The sequence below is a fragment of the Zootoca vivipara genome, chromosome 11 (genome assembly GCF_963506605.1).
Source record: "Zootoca vivipara chromosome 11, rZooViv1.1, whole genome shotgun sequence".
NCBI lineage: Eukaryota > Metazoa > Chordata > Lepidosauria > Squamata > Lacertidae > Zootoca > Zootoca vivipara.
The window spans coordinates 33,121,569-33,135,337 of NC_083286.1; the positions used below are offsets into that span (position 1 = coordinate 33,121,569).

The window sequence follows — 13,769 nt, forward strand, 5'->3', positions numbered from 1 at the left end:
TTATTGCACTGGCCAACCCCATTCCATTCAGGTCTATTCAGAATATTTGGCTACACAGCCATGTCCTTGAGGGAGTAAGAGGGTGACCTGGTTGCCTCCATCTTCCACACAGTGCACAAACTACTGATAGATATTTTTCAATCTTGGCATTTTTGTTCACTTCTCTATGGGAAAAGTATTTATTAGTTTCTGTTGGTGGTGGCAGGGCATGGTTGGTTGCCTATAGTTGACTGCAGTGAGTTTTGTTTGTGTGTGTCAGTTGGGAGGGGGATGTTGGGTCAGCTTAGCCATATCAATTCATATGCTGTCAGCGGGTTCCTGTTGTTGTCTTGTTGGGCTGTGTATATAATAAAGGGGAGCTACATTGCGGTGAAGGCATCCTCTTTTGTTTGTCCCCATGCTAGTTTCAGTTTGTTGGTTAGCTTTTCTAGAAGGGCTGTTTCCCATATGGTTTGGTACCAGTGACCCATGTTTACTCCCGACAGGTCCCTCCAGTGTCTAGTTATGATGCTCCTGGTTACTGAGAGTAGATGACTTATGAGTTCTTTGTAGTGTGACTGTGCATTATTGTCTTGGAAGATATTCAGTAAGGCCAGTTCTGGAGTGACTTCTAGTTTCTGTTTAGTCCTGCAAGAAATATGCAAAATAACTAATGTCCAAAAGGATTGCATTTTGGGGCAATCCCACCACACGTGGAGATATGTGTCTATAGAGTGCCAACCTCACCAGCATTTTGGTGGGATTCCTGGGTGTATCAGCACTTGCTTCCATGGTGTTAAAGGTAAAGGGACCCCAGACCATTAGGTCCAGTCGTGATCGACTCTGGGGTTGCGCGCTCATCTCGCATTATTGGCCGAGGGAGCCGGCGTACAGCTTCTAGGTCATGTGGTCAGCATGACAAAACCGCTTCTGCTAAACCAGAGCAGCACACGGAAACGCTGTTTACCTTCCCGCTGTAGCGGTTCCTATTTATCTACTTGCACTTTGACGTGCTTTCGAACTGCTAGGTTGGCAGGAGCTGGGACCGAGCAACGGGAGCTCACCCCGTTGCGGGGATTTGAACCGCCAACCTTCTGATCAGCAAGCCCTCGGCTCTGTGGTTTAACCCACAGCGCCACCTGTGTTAGGTACCATCTATAGATTAACTTCAAAGTGAGTTCCCTTCTTTTGGCTGAGATGGATTTAAAGGGTGGTTTGGACCACAGTTCAGTCCATCCAGTAGGGTTTATTTTGTAACCTATATAATTCTCCCATTTATTTTTTATTGAGATGAGTGGGTTTGTAGGAGTAGTATTTTGTATATTGTGGATACCATCCCCATGCCATGTCCCACAGAAATTACAGGCTGGTTTGGATAGCCAAAGGAGTGCTGAAATTCAGTCTAATTGCCTCCTTCACTACTTCAGAACACTTGCAATGAAAGTGCTCTTCTGCGAGATGGTGCAAGACTTGGCAGTTAACTTGCATTTGTGTCAAGGCAGAAATGTGCATAGAAGCCCATTTTCACACATTAATTTCATTCATCTGATTAGGGCGACAGTGATCAATTCAGCTTTGCTTGAAACTGTGAAACTAAAAGAGGTTAAACATAGACAACAAGGTCCCCACAGCTACAGGGTTAACTTATATTTTAATAACAGGAGTAAAATAAATAGGATAAAGACACAGAAATGCACTTTCTGCTGCACTTACACACCAGGATATGCAAAGGCTCCTCCCCAAGTACAAAGCTGATATTGCAAAATGAAATACAAGAAAATGAAGTTATAAATGATCAACCCCTGTACATCACAGATAATGCCCATAAAGAACTATAGGTATTACATTGTATAGGTTCTGTGGTGGGTAGGTGAGTGGAACAGAAAGAATAGGGGGGGTCCCACAGACAAGTAAAAAGGTACCTCCTTTTGAGATGTGAGCACCTTTCTTAAATAACTGCCATATGGATTGAAAAATATTTTGAAAATATGCAGTAAAATAAGTGTTTTGTCCAAATAACCCATGCTTCTGTTTATCATGCATCAAGATGCTGTCTGCTTTTCCTGTTGGATCACTAATGAAAGGACAAGCAATAAATACACATCTATAAATAGAATTTCCCAAGTTAAAGTTTACCACATTCATTGTACTTAAAACATGCCTTAGGAATTTTACTTATTTTTTGTTTTTTTTAAAAAAAACTTTCTGAGAATTTCCCAAGACTTCTTTGACATCCAGTCGTGCGTTTATTAATAATAGTAAAACCCAGGCCTCTAGCAGGTAGAAACTTATTACTGCACGGATACTTAATACATGCTAATAGTATTTGCAGTTAGACATAAGTGGAATTTATTGTTCAGCTCTTCTCTGGGCCGACAATATATATTAAAGTGCAAATAAAGATGAAAAAATGCGCAAACAAAACAGAAGCTAGGCAGATCCATTTTCTATTGTTAGCATTTAGCAGCTTAGTCTGGTAAAGATCAGTTCAAATATGCCTTAGATGGCAATCTTTTTTAAAACACTTGTCTCCCTGAGAGGGTTTAAGGGAGGTAAATAATGATATTTAGCCCTATTTTGTCAACTGGCTGTTAAGTCATTGGAAAAGTAAGGGCACTTTTCCAGCCTAGTTATTCAACAGTGCTAGTATCTGCATTCTGCTTTTAATGATGTGTTTGTGTTCACTTTCCATGCAACTACAAAAAGGAGGCTACATCTTATTAAAGAACCAAAGGAAGTATCACAAGCATTTTAAATAAAATGACTTAATCAGGGAATACATAGGAGGGGAAAGCTAGTACTAAGGGGGTCACAAGCCAGAAATCACACTGATTTGATAAGTATTAAAAGTACATTCTTCCTGTTGAATTCAATATGACCTAAAGTTGCTTGATTTTCCCTAGATTGTGTCCCATAAGTTTTGGTTCTTAAGGATGGCATATGGGAAGGGGGGGTAGTGGAGGTGGAATCCTTTGCAGTATTTTAAAAGGGAACAAAGTATGTTTTCATTTATCCAATGAGTGGACGAATTACTGCTTTTTAAAAAAATAATTCTAATTTAATAATAATGTTTCTACTCCTCCTGCCCCCCCCCCAGAATTACTGGTGCCAGAGTGTAATTTATATAGATCAACCTTTCTTAGCAATGTTGTTAAGTGCAAAAAAATCAGTAATTCCTATATGATCAAGGCTGCAAAGACTTCATTGAGTTCTAGTGTGTGCAAGGAGATCCGTGCAACCATTATGTGAGGCTCAGCGGTGTTTAAATGCACATCACAGTGCAATGGCATGTAGCAGCAATGCATGGGTGTGATCTGTCTGACACTGCCAACATCTAAACCAGGCACCCCCAAACTGGGGCCCTCCAGATGTTTTGGACTACAATTCCCATCTTCCCCGACCACTGGTCTTGTTAGCTAGGGATCATGGGAGTTGTAGGCCAAAACACCTGGAGGGCCGCAGTTTGGGGATGCCTGATCTAAACCTTTAGAACCGGTTCTAAAGTACATGGGACTAACAGAAGTTCAGAGCCATACGATTCAGTCATTATGATTACTTTGGTTGACCTATTCCTGATTGGAGATAGGGCTTTGGTACTAATGGAAGGAGGGTGGGGAGAAAAGCTTAGTGATAGCAGTGGAACTGCTCTCCAAAGTTGATGGAGGAAGCCCACAAATGTAAAGTGCTGTGCATATATGCACAGGAGCACACATGGCATGCTCAGTATTGGGAAACATATTTTAAAACAAAAGTTATAGAAATAGCTCTGCCAAAACCAAGAGCAAAGCAATTACTCTACTATAGTAGGGGGTGGGAGTTTGGTGGCCCTACGGATGCTGCTAGACTGCAGTTCCTACGATAACAATCTCCGCCAGCATGACAATTGATCAGTTCCCCATTCCTGTTCTATAGGGCCAGTCTTTGCCATGGAACTCAAATATCAAATTTAAGAATCCCACCTAAGTGTGTTATGTCTGACAACATTGTAAGGTAGTGTATCCATTTGTACCCTAGATTAACTAATCATACTTCTAGAGAAGGAAAAATGTATGTACAATATTAAGGTAGCTTTTAATAAGCTGCATCTCTACTCCCCAGCCTTTTGGGGAAAGGAGTTACCAGGATTTATTGACGAATGAGATACTTTCAATTAAAATGAATGGTTTAAATAACAAATGCAGTTGATGATGCTCTTAGATATTATCATCTGCGGATTAAAATACTACTTTACAATGGACACGATGAATTGCAAACTGGATCAAAATGCGTAGTTCCTTGCATGCTCTTTGTGGCTCCTGCATTGTGTCCAAATAAGGGTAGGCAAAGCCTCTCGCTTTACACTTGTATTTCCTCATTCATTGAAGTCTAATGGAATGTGTTATCCATACTTAACTTTGCCCCATTATTCCCTCATTCAGAGTGGTTATTACAGCCATTTCCTTTCTCTTCATTAGGTCTCTGTTTCACTAAACTGTCACGTTTGCAAAACAACAGCTGTTTAATCAACATCTCTGGCGTTTGGTCTTTTACTTCCAGCAACTGCTTCTCTGTGCCCAAAAAGGAATCTCTGTGAGGCTCTGAGTCCCTTAATCGAAAAGGGAATTTGAATTTCTTCCAGCTTTTCCCCCTTGCATTCTGTAGGGGGGCACATCATGCATAATTTCCCCATTACTCTAAAGTTCTCTGTAGGCTGAAGGAAAGCACTGGTTTTTTTCAGGCAGGCAGCCTAGGTTCTATTTTTAGGGATAGTTCATACAAAGTATCTTCATCTATGATGAGACTCTTGTCAAGTAAGTACTGAGTGACCTAGAAGAAAGGAAAAGGAACCCCCGCACAAAACGAGGATTGCCTGTATTATTATTAAATTCATTTCTATACCCCTTTATATTTTAAAGAACAAATCTCAAAGCGGTTTATAACATAAATTCATAGCTGTCAACTTACGGATTGGAAAATAAGGGACCAGCAGCCTTACCCAGTGGCGCTGCACCGGAAATCGGTTCTGCGCATGTCCAGATATGTGCAGAAGCGACTTCCGGTGCCGGGCTGCCCGTGTCCGCATGTCTGGGCACCGGAAATCGGTTCTGCGCGATTTCCAGCAGCACTTGGCAAGTAAGCGAGCAGCTAGCCGCCGAGCGAGGCATTTTACTCGCTCGCTCGCGGGTGGGGTGCCGAGTGGAGCCTCCCTGGCCAGCAGGGAGGGAGAGGAGCTGCTTTGAAATCCGGGATATTTACGGGATATCTACAATCCGGGAAACGGATTGAAATAAGGGGATTTCCGGTGAAAAACGGGAGGGTTGACAGCTATGCACAAATATACCCAAGTACAGTGGTGCCTCGCTAGACGAATGCCCTGCTAGACGAAAATTCCACTTAACGAAAGGATTTTCTGATCGGAGGTTGCCTCGCTATACGACGAGATTTTCTATGGCCACCGCTTCGTCCTGCGAAGCGTGGCCATAAAAACATCCGATCAGAAAATCAGGGCATTCATCTAGCGAAAGGGGAACCAGCTGTAGCAAAGGAAGAAGGCAAAGGAAGCTCAGCTGAGAGACGATGACAGCTGTCACCGCCTCTCAGCTGATCTCCCTTTGCCTTCTTTCCCTGCTGCAGCTGGTTCCCCTTTGTGTTCCGCCGGCACTGAACGCAACTTTGGAGGTCTCTGAAGTTGCGTTCAGTGCCGGGGGAGGCAGGCAAGCGGCGGCGGGGGAACATTTTCCCGCCACCGCGTCTTGCCGCGCACAGCCAGCATGGAGCACGGTTTCGGACACCTCCGAAGCCGCGCTCCATGTGGGGGGAGGCAGGCCCCTACGATCCCCACTGTGTGACAGGAGGGATGGGGGGGAATGTAGGAAAAATCCTGCGTTCCCCCCACATCCCGTCCGACACACAACGGGGATCGTAGGGGCTTCTCAAGCGCCCTACGATACCCGCTGTGTGACAGGCGGGATGCGGGGGAAACACAGGATTTTTCCTGCGTTCCCCCCACATCCCGTCCGACACACAGTGGGGATCGTAGGGGCTTGAGAAGCCCCTACGATCCCCGCTGTGTCGGGCTTGCCCGGGCGCTTCAGCTTGGGGAAGCAGGCAGGGAGATGGCAACAGCCCGGGAAGCTGTGGGCTGTTGCCGTCTCCCTGCCTGCTTCCCTGAGCCATAGCGCATTGGGGGACAGAGCCGAAGATCGGCGGGCGCTGTTTGCCGGGGTTGACAAGCCCCGCAAGCAGCGCCTGCTGATCTTCGTGTGACAGGCGGTGGGGAAGGCAGGCAGGCAAGAGAGCAAGCGCCTGCCTGCCTGTCTTCCCTGCCGCCAGTCCCCCGGAGCCCACAGGAACGCATTGATTAAGTTTCAATGCATTCCTATGGAAAACCGGGACTCGCTAGACGAAAATTTCGTTTCACGAATTGACCCGTGGAACGAATTAATTTCGTCTAGCGAGGCACCACTGATCCCAAACAATCTTCCTCCCACCCCTAATCTACATTATTTCACCAATTTAAGTCTAGTAAAGTAAGAAATGCCGAGTCTCCAATAAATTGCATTGTCTGTGGAATTCCACAATTATAAACTTAGGGCTATCTTGCTGTCCCTGTAAATATTGCGTGTTCAGACCCAGAGACCTCCCCCCTAAATAAATTCACACTTGACTCAAATTTTAGTTAGATTTTTGGCAGAATTTAGGCCACAACTTTGATTACAGAAAGTGACTGGTTGCATAGGCTCTGGTTCAAATAGCTCCCTGCACCCTTGCAGGTAGCGCTGACCCAGGGCACCAGCATAGGTCAGCCAAGGGTGAACACCTGGATAGGAGGAAAGCCGGGAACAGGCTATGTCCGCCACCCAGATGTCAACCCTGGACTCAGGCACGGGCACAACCCCCTCACAGGGTTGAACAAACCATTTGAGTCCCTGGATTCCTTTAACGGAATACCCTTCACATAGGGATGGTGAGAGCGTTCTCCCATCCCTATCACCTGAACCAGTGCCTATCCGCAACCTTACAAGTTGTGATGATTTGCTGCACAGCAGGCGAAACCCAAATGGCACCAGCCAATCAGCCAAGTGGCTGAAATTCCTGCTGTGCCCCTGTCCCAACGACAGACAACACACGACGGCAGAGCAAGGTCAAGCCCTAAAATTAGGGAGAGGTGGGCGGGTGTTCCGATGCACTGACCAAAAGAGGAAGCTCTGAGTCACGTGCATGGGCATATATAGGTCCCTCGATCTGTTTAGACTGTGCCCCATTGGCCAGAATGAACCCAACATTGAGGGACCTACCAATCGGGTGTTGTGGCTGACCAATCTTACCCACCCACAACACAGGAGGTCGGTCTCCAGGTCCCACCGCAACATGTGCCCTCTTTTAGGGAGGACATGATTTGTGCTGTTCAAGGAAAACAAATGATCTAGCCAGTATTTTAGATTTAACGACGAGACACAAACATCTCCTTTTCCACTAAATGAAAAATGTGGTTGTACACTTAGAGCACCACAGAAACTTAGGACAGATGAAAGTACAATACCTTTTGTTGGTATTCTATGCGATAGGAAGTCTGTTGGAACTGTCGTATCTCCCTGATAATATGTGATATCTATTAAAGAAACAAATATATATATATAAAGAGTCCCTTGTTTACTTTCATACATATTGGCTTGGATCCTAACTTTCCTTCCATGAATGAACAGGGTTTATTACCATGTACAGTGGTACCTCATGTTACAGACTCCGCTAACCTGGAAGTAGTACCTCGGGTTAAGAACTTTACCTCAGGATGAGAACAGAAATCATGCGACGGCAGCAGGAGGCCCCATTAGCTAAAGTGGTACCTCAGGTTAAGAACGGACCTCCGGAACGAATTAAGTTTGTAACCAGAGGTACCACTGTAATGGGTTTTTTCTTGCCTCCTTTTTTCCTCTGCAGCCCCCTGCATGCTATTAAAAAAAACCCTACTCCTAGTGCTTGACAGAATCTTCGGAATAGTATGTGGAGGGGGGGGTTATGTGGAGGGGAAGTTATGAATGGAGGAGCAACTTTGGGTCCAAGCCACATGACTTCACTAGAATTTAAAATATTCTATCCTGCAACAAATGGCATTTCAGGAGACTTTTACATGTATCTTCTTCTGAATTACAATTTCAACCTCACTTGGGCCATATTGTTTAGAGAAGCTTTTAATCTTTAATCGATTATTTTCTTCTGTTGGAGCCGCCCAGAGTGGCTGAGGAAACCCAGCCAGATGGGCAGGGTATAAATAATAAATTGTTGTTGTTGTTTTGTTGTTGCCCTTTCCCTCATTTACACAAATCCACCTAATATTTCATTCATGAATCAACTGTAAATGCATCTATTGCAGCTTAATTATCTCCTGAAAACTACCTTCTCAAAGCATGCTATTTTTGCATGACAAATAAATACTTATTTCATAAAATGCATATATATCACTTGATTATTCCCTTCTGCGCAGTTCTGCTTCCCAGAAAACACACACATGCTCCTCATAGGCGACTAATGCTGGTTAAGGAAGTATAGTTCTAGGTTCTGTACATTATATATTTCATTGAACGCAAAACAGCTGACTCAGCTGTTCATCATCAACTTACTCTTGTACAAATGGGAAAATGTGTATACATACAGTACGTATAAACTGGATTATGGACACTCCAAAATTCACCAGCAGGTGGTGATAGAACATTCACACTGCATACATAAATAAACAATTTTGTTCTCATTTCTACCTATAATACAGCTTGACAATCAATATATGGTCAATAGTAAGTCATGGTAAACTGAAACAAAAGTGTAGAGAGAAGAATTACCATTCGCATTTTGGAAAAATTTACAAGGCCTTCTTCAGTAAAGTTGGGTGTTCCTTCTTCAATAAATGCCAGGTCTGTCAAGTACATCCCAAGATATGGCACTGAAGGGGGATTACAACTGCATGACAAGAAATGTTAGGTTTTACTCTTATGTCTTGTACATGGGTCATTTTAACCTTTTCTTCACTATAAACTCCTGAGTCTTTTGAATTACATACAGCCAGGGCCGTCTTAAGCACCCCTGGTGCCGTGGTGCGACGGATCCCTCCGGCGCCCCCCGCCCCGTTTCCCAGCGAGATGGGCAGGCGGGCAGGCGCAGCATGGCTGCCAAGGGCACTGCTGCACGACGGGCAGGCTCAGCGTGCAGCGCTACTGCAGAGGGCGCTGCTGCGCGAAAAAGCGGTGGGCGGGTGCAGCTGCGATGCGCCCCCCTGGCGGGCTGGCGCCGTGGCGCCCTGCACCACCCAGCCTGGCCGTAGGGCCGGCCCTGCATACAGCCCAATCTGGAATCACAGTCCATTGTGCCTACTAGGATTTCACCCTCCTGACATGTATGCATGGGACTATAGTCTTAAGACGCCTTCGAGCTCATTGAGCCTGAATTCATGTAAGCAATTATAACTGAGCTATACTTACTCTCATGCATTCCATATCTGACATATTTTCTTAAACCTTACATAAATTGCAAAGAAGCAGTAAGTGAATGCCAGAAGAAAAGTGCAACTGTGTCTTCAAAACCTGCAAAGAAAGTGTTTCTGGATCTTGAGATATGAACAGGTAATACTCCTTGGTGAAAGTGTGCATCACTCAGGAAGATAATAAAACTGAACATGCAGTAGTGAAATGAGACTGTAAAGTATACATACATACTTTCCACCTTGGAGTAAGCCCCATTCAACACTGTGGGACTTACTTCTGAATTGAAATGTTATAGGACTGTGCTGTCAGTCTGTTGTGAACTCTGCTGATTATCGTTAGTCTTGCTCAGAATAGACCCATTGAAATGACTATAAGTAAATTAGGTCTATTTATTTCAATGGGTCTACTCTCAGTTCAACTTACTAAGAATCTCCCATCAGCTCTAGCCAGCATGACCAATGAGGGAGGATGAGAGTTGTGGTCCAACAACATATGAAGGTTGGCTATCCCAGTTGTTGGATATTCCCAGCAGTTTTTTTAAAATTAATGTGGCAATACATTTATTGGAAAAGTTTCTACAATTCTATTAGGGCACATTATATACAGAGTAATAGGTTTATATGTTCTGCCACTACCCAGAGATACTGTAAAAATCTATGCATGATAATGACTTTGGAGTATGTTCAACAAAACATTGGAATTGAATTCCATGAAGCCTGTATTAAAAAGACAATTTCATAATTGTTTAGCATTACTCCCATAGAAGATAAGCTAGTTGAAGCATTATCTTAATAACTATCCACCATTCACAGCAAAATGTAATAATTTGAAACATACTTCTTGAGTGTTTCTCTGAGATTCTTAAATCTTCCCTCAGATGATACAGTCTTCTGAAGTTTATCCATAAGGGCTTTAGCCTACAAAGAAAACAAATTAGAAGATTCACTCCTTATAGCAAAATGGAATATGATACTACTCAGGTTAAGAAAATTCTGCTGAAACTTGAGTTCAAATGCAAGACAAACACTTTGGGGTTCTAATGCTGGATTACGATAATGTAATGCTCCCTGTGGCCCCATGATGAGGTTGGTCCTGTTCTTGATAGTTAAAGTATTGATTTTCTAGTGATGTGGTTACATCATTCTGAACCACTGCAAACCATTTACTTATAATATTTCTAGTAACAATACCCATTACACAGATAACACATTTTGTGATTACTCACCTGTTTAGAAACCTTAGCCCAGGTTTTCTTCAGTCTGTAGATTGCACTTCTGTTCAAGGCTGATGTGATTTCAAGCACACCATTATAGTTGTGCAAACATCGGCAGATGTCTGCAACTGCTACCCATTTCTCAATTGCATTAGCACGTGAACCAATGTCAGCATAATTCATAATTTGGGAAGCCACAAGGTTGCTCATCTAGGTCAAAGAAGTGGTTCTTAGAATATTTCTATTTACAGCATGCTATTAACAGTATAAATGGAATCACAATGATGGTTGTGTTTTTTTTAGCATTTAACACTAAGAAAGCATATATTGCATAAATGACAATGGCACAAGAAAAAGTGAATTAAGGAAGATGGCAAAGGCAGAAGAATCTTCACCATACAGCAAGTTGCCCTTGGCAGTGGGCTCTCAATTGTGAATCAATGGGAAGAGCTAAGGGGGTGTAATCTAAGCAGAAATCAATAAACTAAGCAATGTGAAACAAGATTGGTATTTTGTTTTTATTAAACAAAGGCATAGTTTAATTCCTTCTGCTAGTGCTTGCAGATTTCAGTCAACTGCTACTGTGCAATTGCTGGCTAGCAGTTTAGGAAAATGGAATGCTCTGGTGGTTTTTTCTGTAGTCAGTCATGAAGGGTCTGGAAGGGAAAGCATTTGCATCAACTTACATCATTAAAGTGTTGGCTGGTTTTCATTATATAAGGTGTTCTTTCATTTTTATCCAGTTTCATCCAACCCTGTCCAAGGAACTCTCTGGAAAAATCAGAAAGAAGAGAACAAAAGAAGAAACTGTCATAGAAATGGCAGACCAGAATATTATTAATTGTATTTATTTATATTATTAACTTAAAATTATTTTTTAAATGAATTATATCTTATGCTTCCTCCAAGGACCTCAGTGTGTTGTACCAATTCCCCCCCCCAGACCCTCTCAAGTGTTAAGATCAGCACAGGGGGCTTTCTTGGTAGTTCCAATCCCTCAGAAGTTATTTTTGGGGGAGGGGGTGATCAAGGGGAGGCATTCTCTGTGGCAGCCCCAAAGTTGTTGCTGTTGACCGTGGTGTTATTTTAATTTATTACCCTTCACCCAAGGTCCCAGGGTGGGTTACAACATTCAATAAATATACACATGGAAAAAGGTGTGAGTCATATTGTTTGTCATATATACAATTTTTATCCAACACTGCTAAATAACCAGAGATGTATAGGATTTTTAAAAGCCCTTATTCATTTTAAAGCACCATCCGTTGGTTAAAAGGAGATGACTAATTTAGGAAGCTGAAACGGTATGCATTTGATATGCTCAATATTCACTGGTCTTGGTCTCAAGCCTACAGAATTCCTGAACTAGCAGTTAGCGAGGGAATATTAATGTCAGATGTTATTTGGAACTAGCGTGTGTAAGTCTGTTCAGGAAGTGAACTGCATTCTGCTCACAAAGAAGTGCAGTAGACATGTGCCTGCTAATTAACACTTTGATTAAAGTCTTTCATAGTCCATTTATTATGCTATGATAGTTTTTAAGCAGCACTATCTGCTTTGCATTCAAATTCTTTTTATAGGCCTGTCACTAATGTGAATCAGTTTGTAACTTCACTTACAAAATATTTTCACTTGATAATAATGATCAGAAAGCCACTTACTCATAGGGTATGCTCCTGAAAACAATGTGATCTAAGAGAGTGATTTGTTCAGCGAGTTCCATAGCCGATAAAGTTTCAAAGCACTCTGGTTTTGGACACTCTAACTGTAAACAAGGAAGCACACAAAAACAGCTATTTCAATCCTTCTAGTTTGTTTCATGCCCCATTAGGTAACTGATGGCAGTATCAATTTCACTGCCCAGTTCTTCATTTATGGAAACAACCTGAGTAAGAGGAAAGGTACTAACACAGGCATTCCCAAACTGCGGCCCTCCACATGTTTTGGCCTACAACTCCCACGATCCCTAGCTAAGAGGACCAGTGGTCAGGGATGATGGGAATTGTAGTCCAAAACATCTGGAGGGCCGAAGTTTGGGGATGCCTGTACTAACAGAACAAACAGAACAGAGGTCTCTACTATGGAAGAGGAATAGAAACTTCAGGTGCAATTCAGCAAAAATTAAGTTCTCCCACACTTCAAGAACATTTGGAACTTACGGGCGGGCAGGGGTTCGATATAGTCTGTTGATGCCAGTGCCTAAGCCAATACTGCTCACATTCTGTAACCAATAAAGTTGTGGCCTAAATTTTGCCCATTAACATTAACCTAAAATTCTGTGTCCTTGTGTTTTTTTTCTCTTTGGGGTGGCTTGGGGGCCTTGACATGCAATGTAACTACAGAAAAATGCTGCCCCAATACCCATGCCCACAGAGTTGGGCCAGGAGAATACTACTGCCAATGATATCAAAAGAGGCATAGTGATTGAGGAGGAGGTCCCTCTCCCTTTCTATGTCATCCATCTGGGCAAAGAGGGCCCATGGTTCTTGTAAATGAAACTCTTCTTGGAGAACCCTTAACATTTCTCTTTCTCTTTCCCTACACTGGTTATCCATTAATACGTTTTCTTATTCAAAATGTAAACCATATGAACAAGCCATTCGTGATGGAGCTGTGTCATTTTGATTCTTTAATGTACCTTCATAGCACTGGTGCATTAACAAAGACTAAAATATTCGGATGCACAAAGAGTAAGGTGAAAGGGACTTAGAGCAAAGCCCACTTAAAGCATGGGTGCATAATGTGGGCGGATAAATTTAGTATCCAAAACCAGTAAGCTTTGAACACTGAATTAAGCTTGCTGTCACTATTGCAACAAACAATTTGCACCTTGATTAGCAAGTACTATAACTGCAAAGCTATCTGTTTCCCCAAGCTATTCTGTGGTTCAAATTCAAATTCATTTCATGCTTCCCTCATGTAAATAATATTTCTGTGGTTTGTGGCAGCACATCCTCGTTTTTCTAATATATTCTTGTTTGTACTTGCAAATAGACACTGCAATTTCCAATAATTTGCATAATGAGCTAAGAGGCCCATTCACAGATGTGTCCCATTCTAAAAGACCTCCATTGTATATATTAAAATGGAAGGCCTGTGTTTTGCATAACTTCCAACTAAGC

General features: G+C 42.8%; 1 protein-coding gene across 2 annotated transcripts in view; it reads right to left on the reverse strand.

The window, feature by feature from the left end:
• Window positions 1-2,169: 2,169 nt before the first annotated feature.
• The window catches only part of RASGRF2 (Ras protein specific guanine nucleotide releasing factor 2), a 92,074-nt gene continuing 80,474 nt past the window's right edge, over window positions 2,170-13,769 (reverse strand). The window contains exons 21-27 of one of the 2 annotated variants that reach the window (XM_035099765.2): window positions 12,309-12,412; window positions 11,334-11,418; window positions 10,660-10,857; window positions 10,272-10,351; window positions 8,796-8,913; window positions 7,502-7,570; window positions 2,170-4,785 (exon numbers count right to left, since the gene is read on the reverse strand). In XM_035099765.2, coding sequence (XP_034955656.2) covers window positions 4,693-4,785; window positions 7,502-7,570; window positions 8,796-8,913; window positions 10,272-10,351; window positions 10,660-10,857; window positions 11,334-11,418; window positions 12,309-12,412 — 747 coding nt within the window. In that variant the 3' untranslated portion in view covers window positions 2,170-4,692. Of the gene's footprint in view, window positions 4,786-7,501; window positions 7,571-8,795; window positions 8,914-10,271; window positions 10,352-10,659; window positions 10,858-11,333; window positions 11,419-12,308; window positions 12,413-13,769 lie in introns of those variants that run through there. The other variant, XM_035099768.2, reaches the window with a different exon arrangement.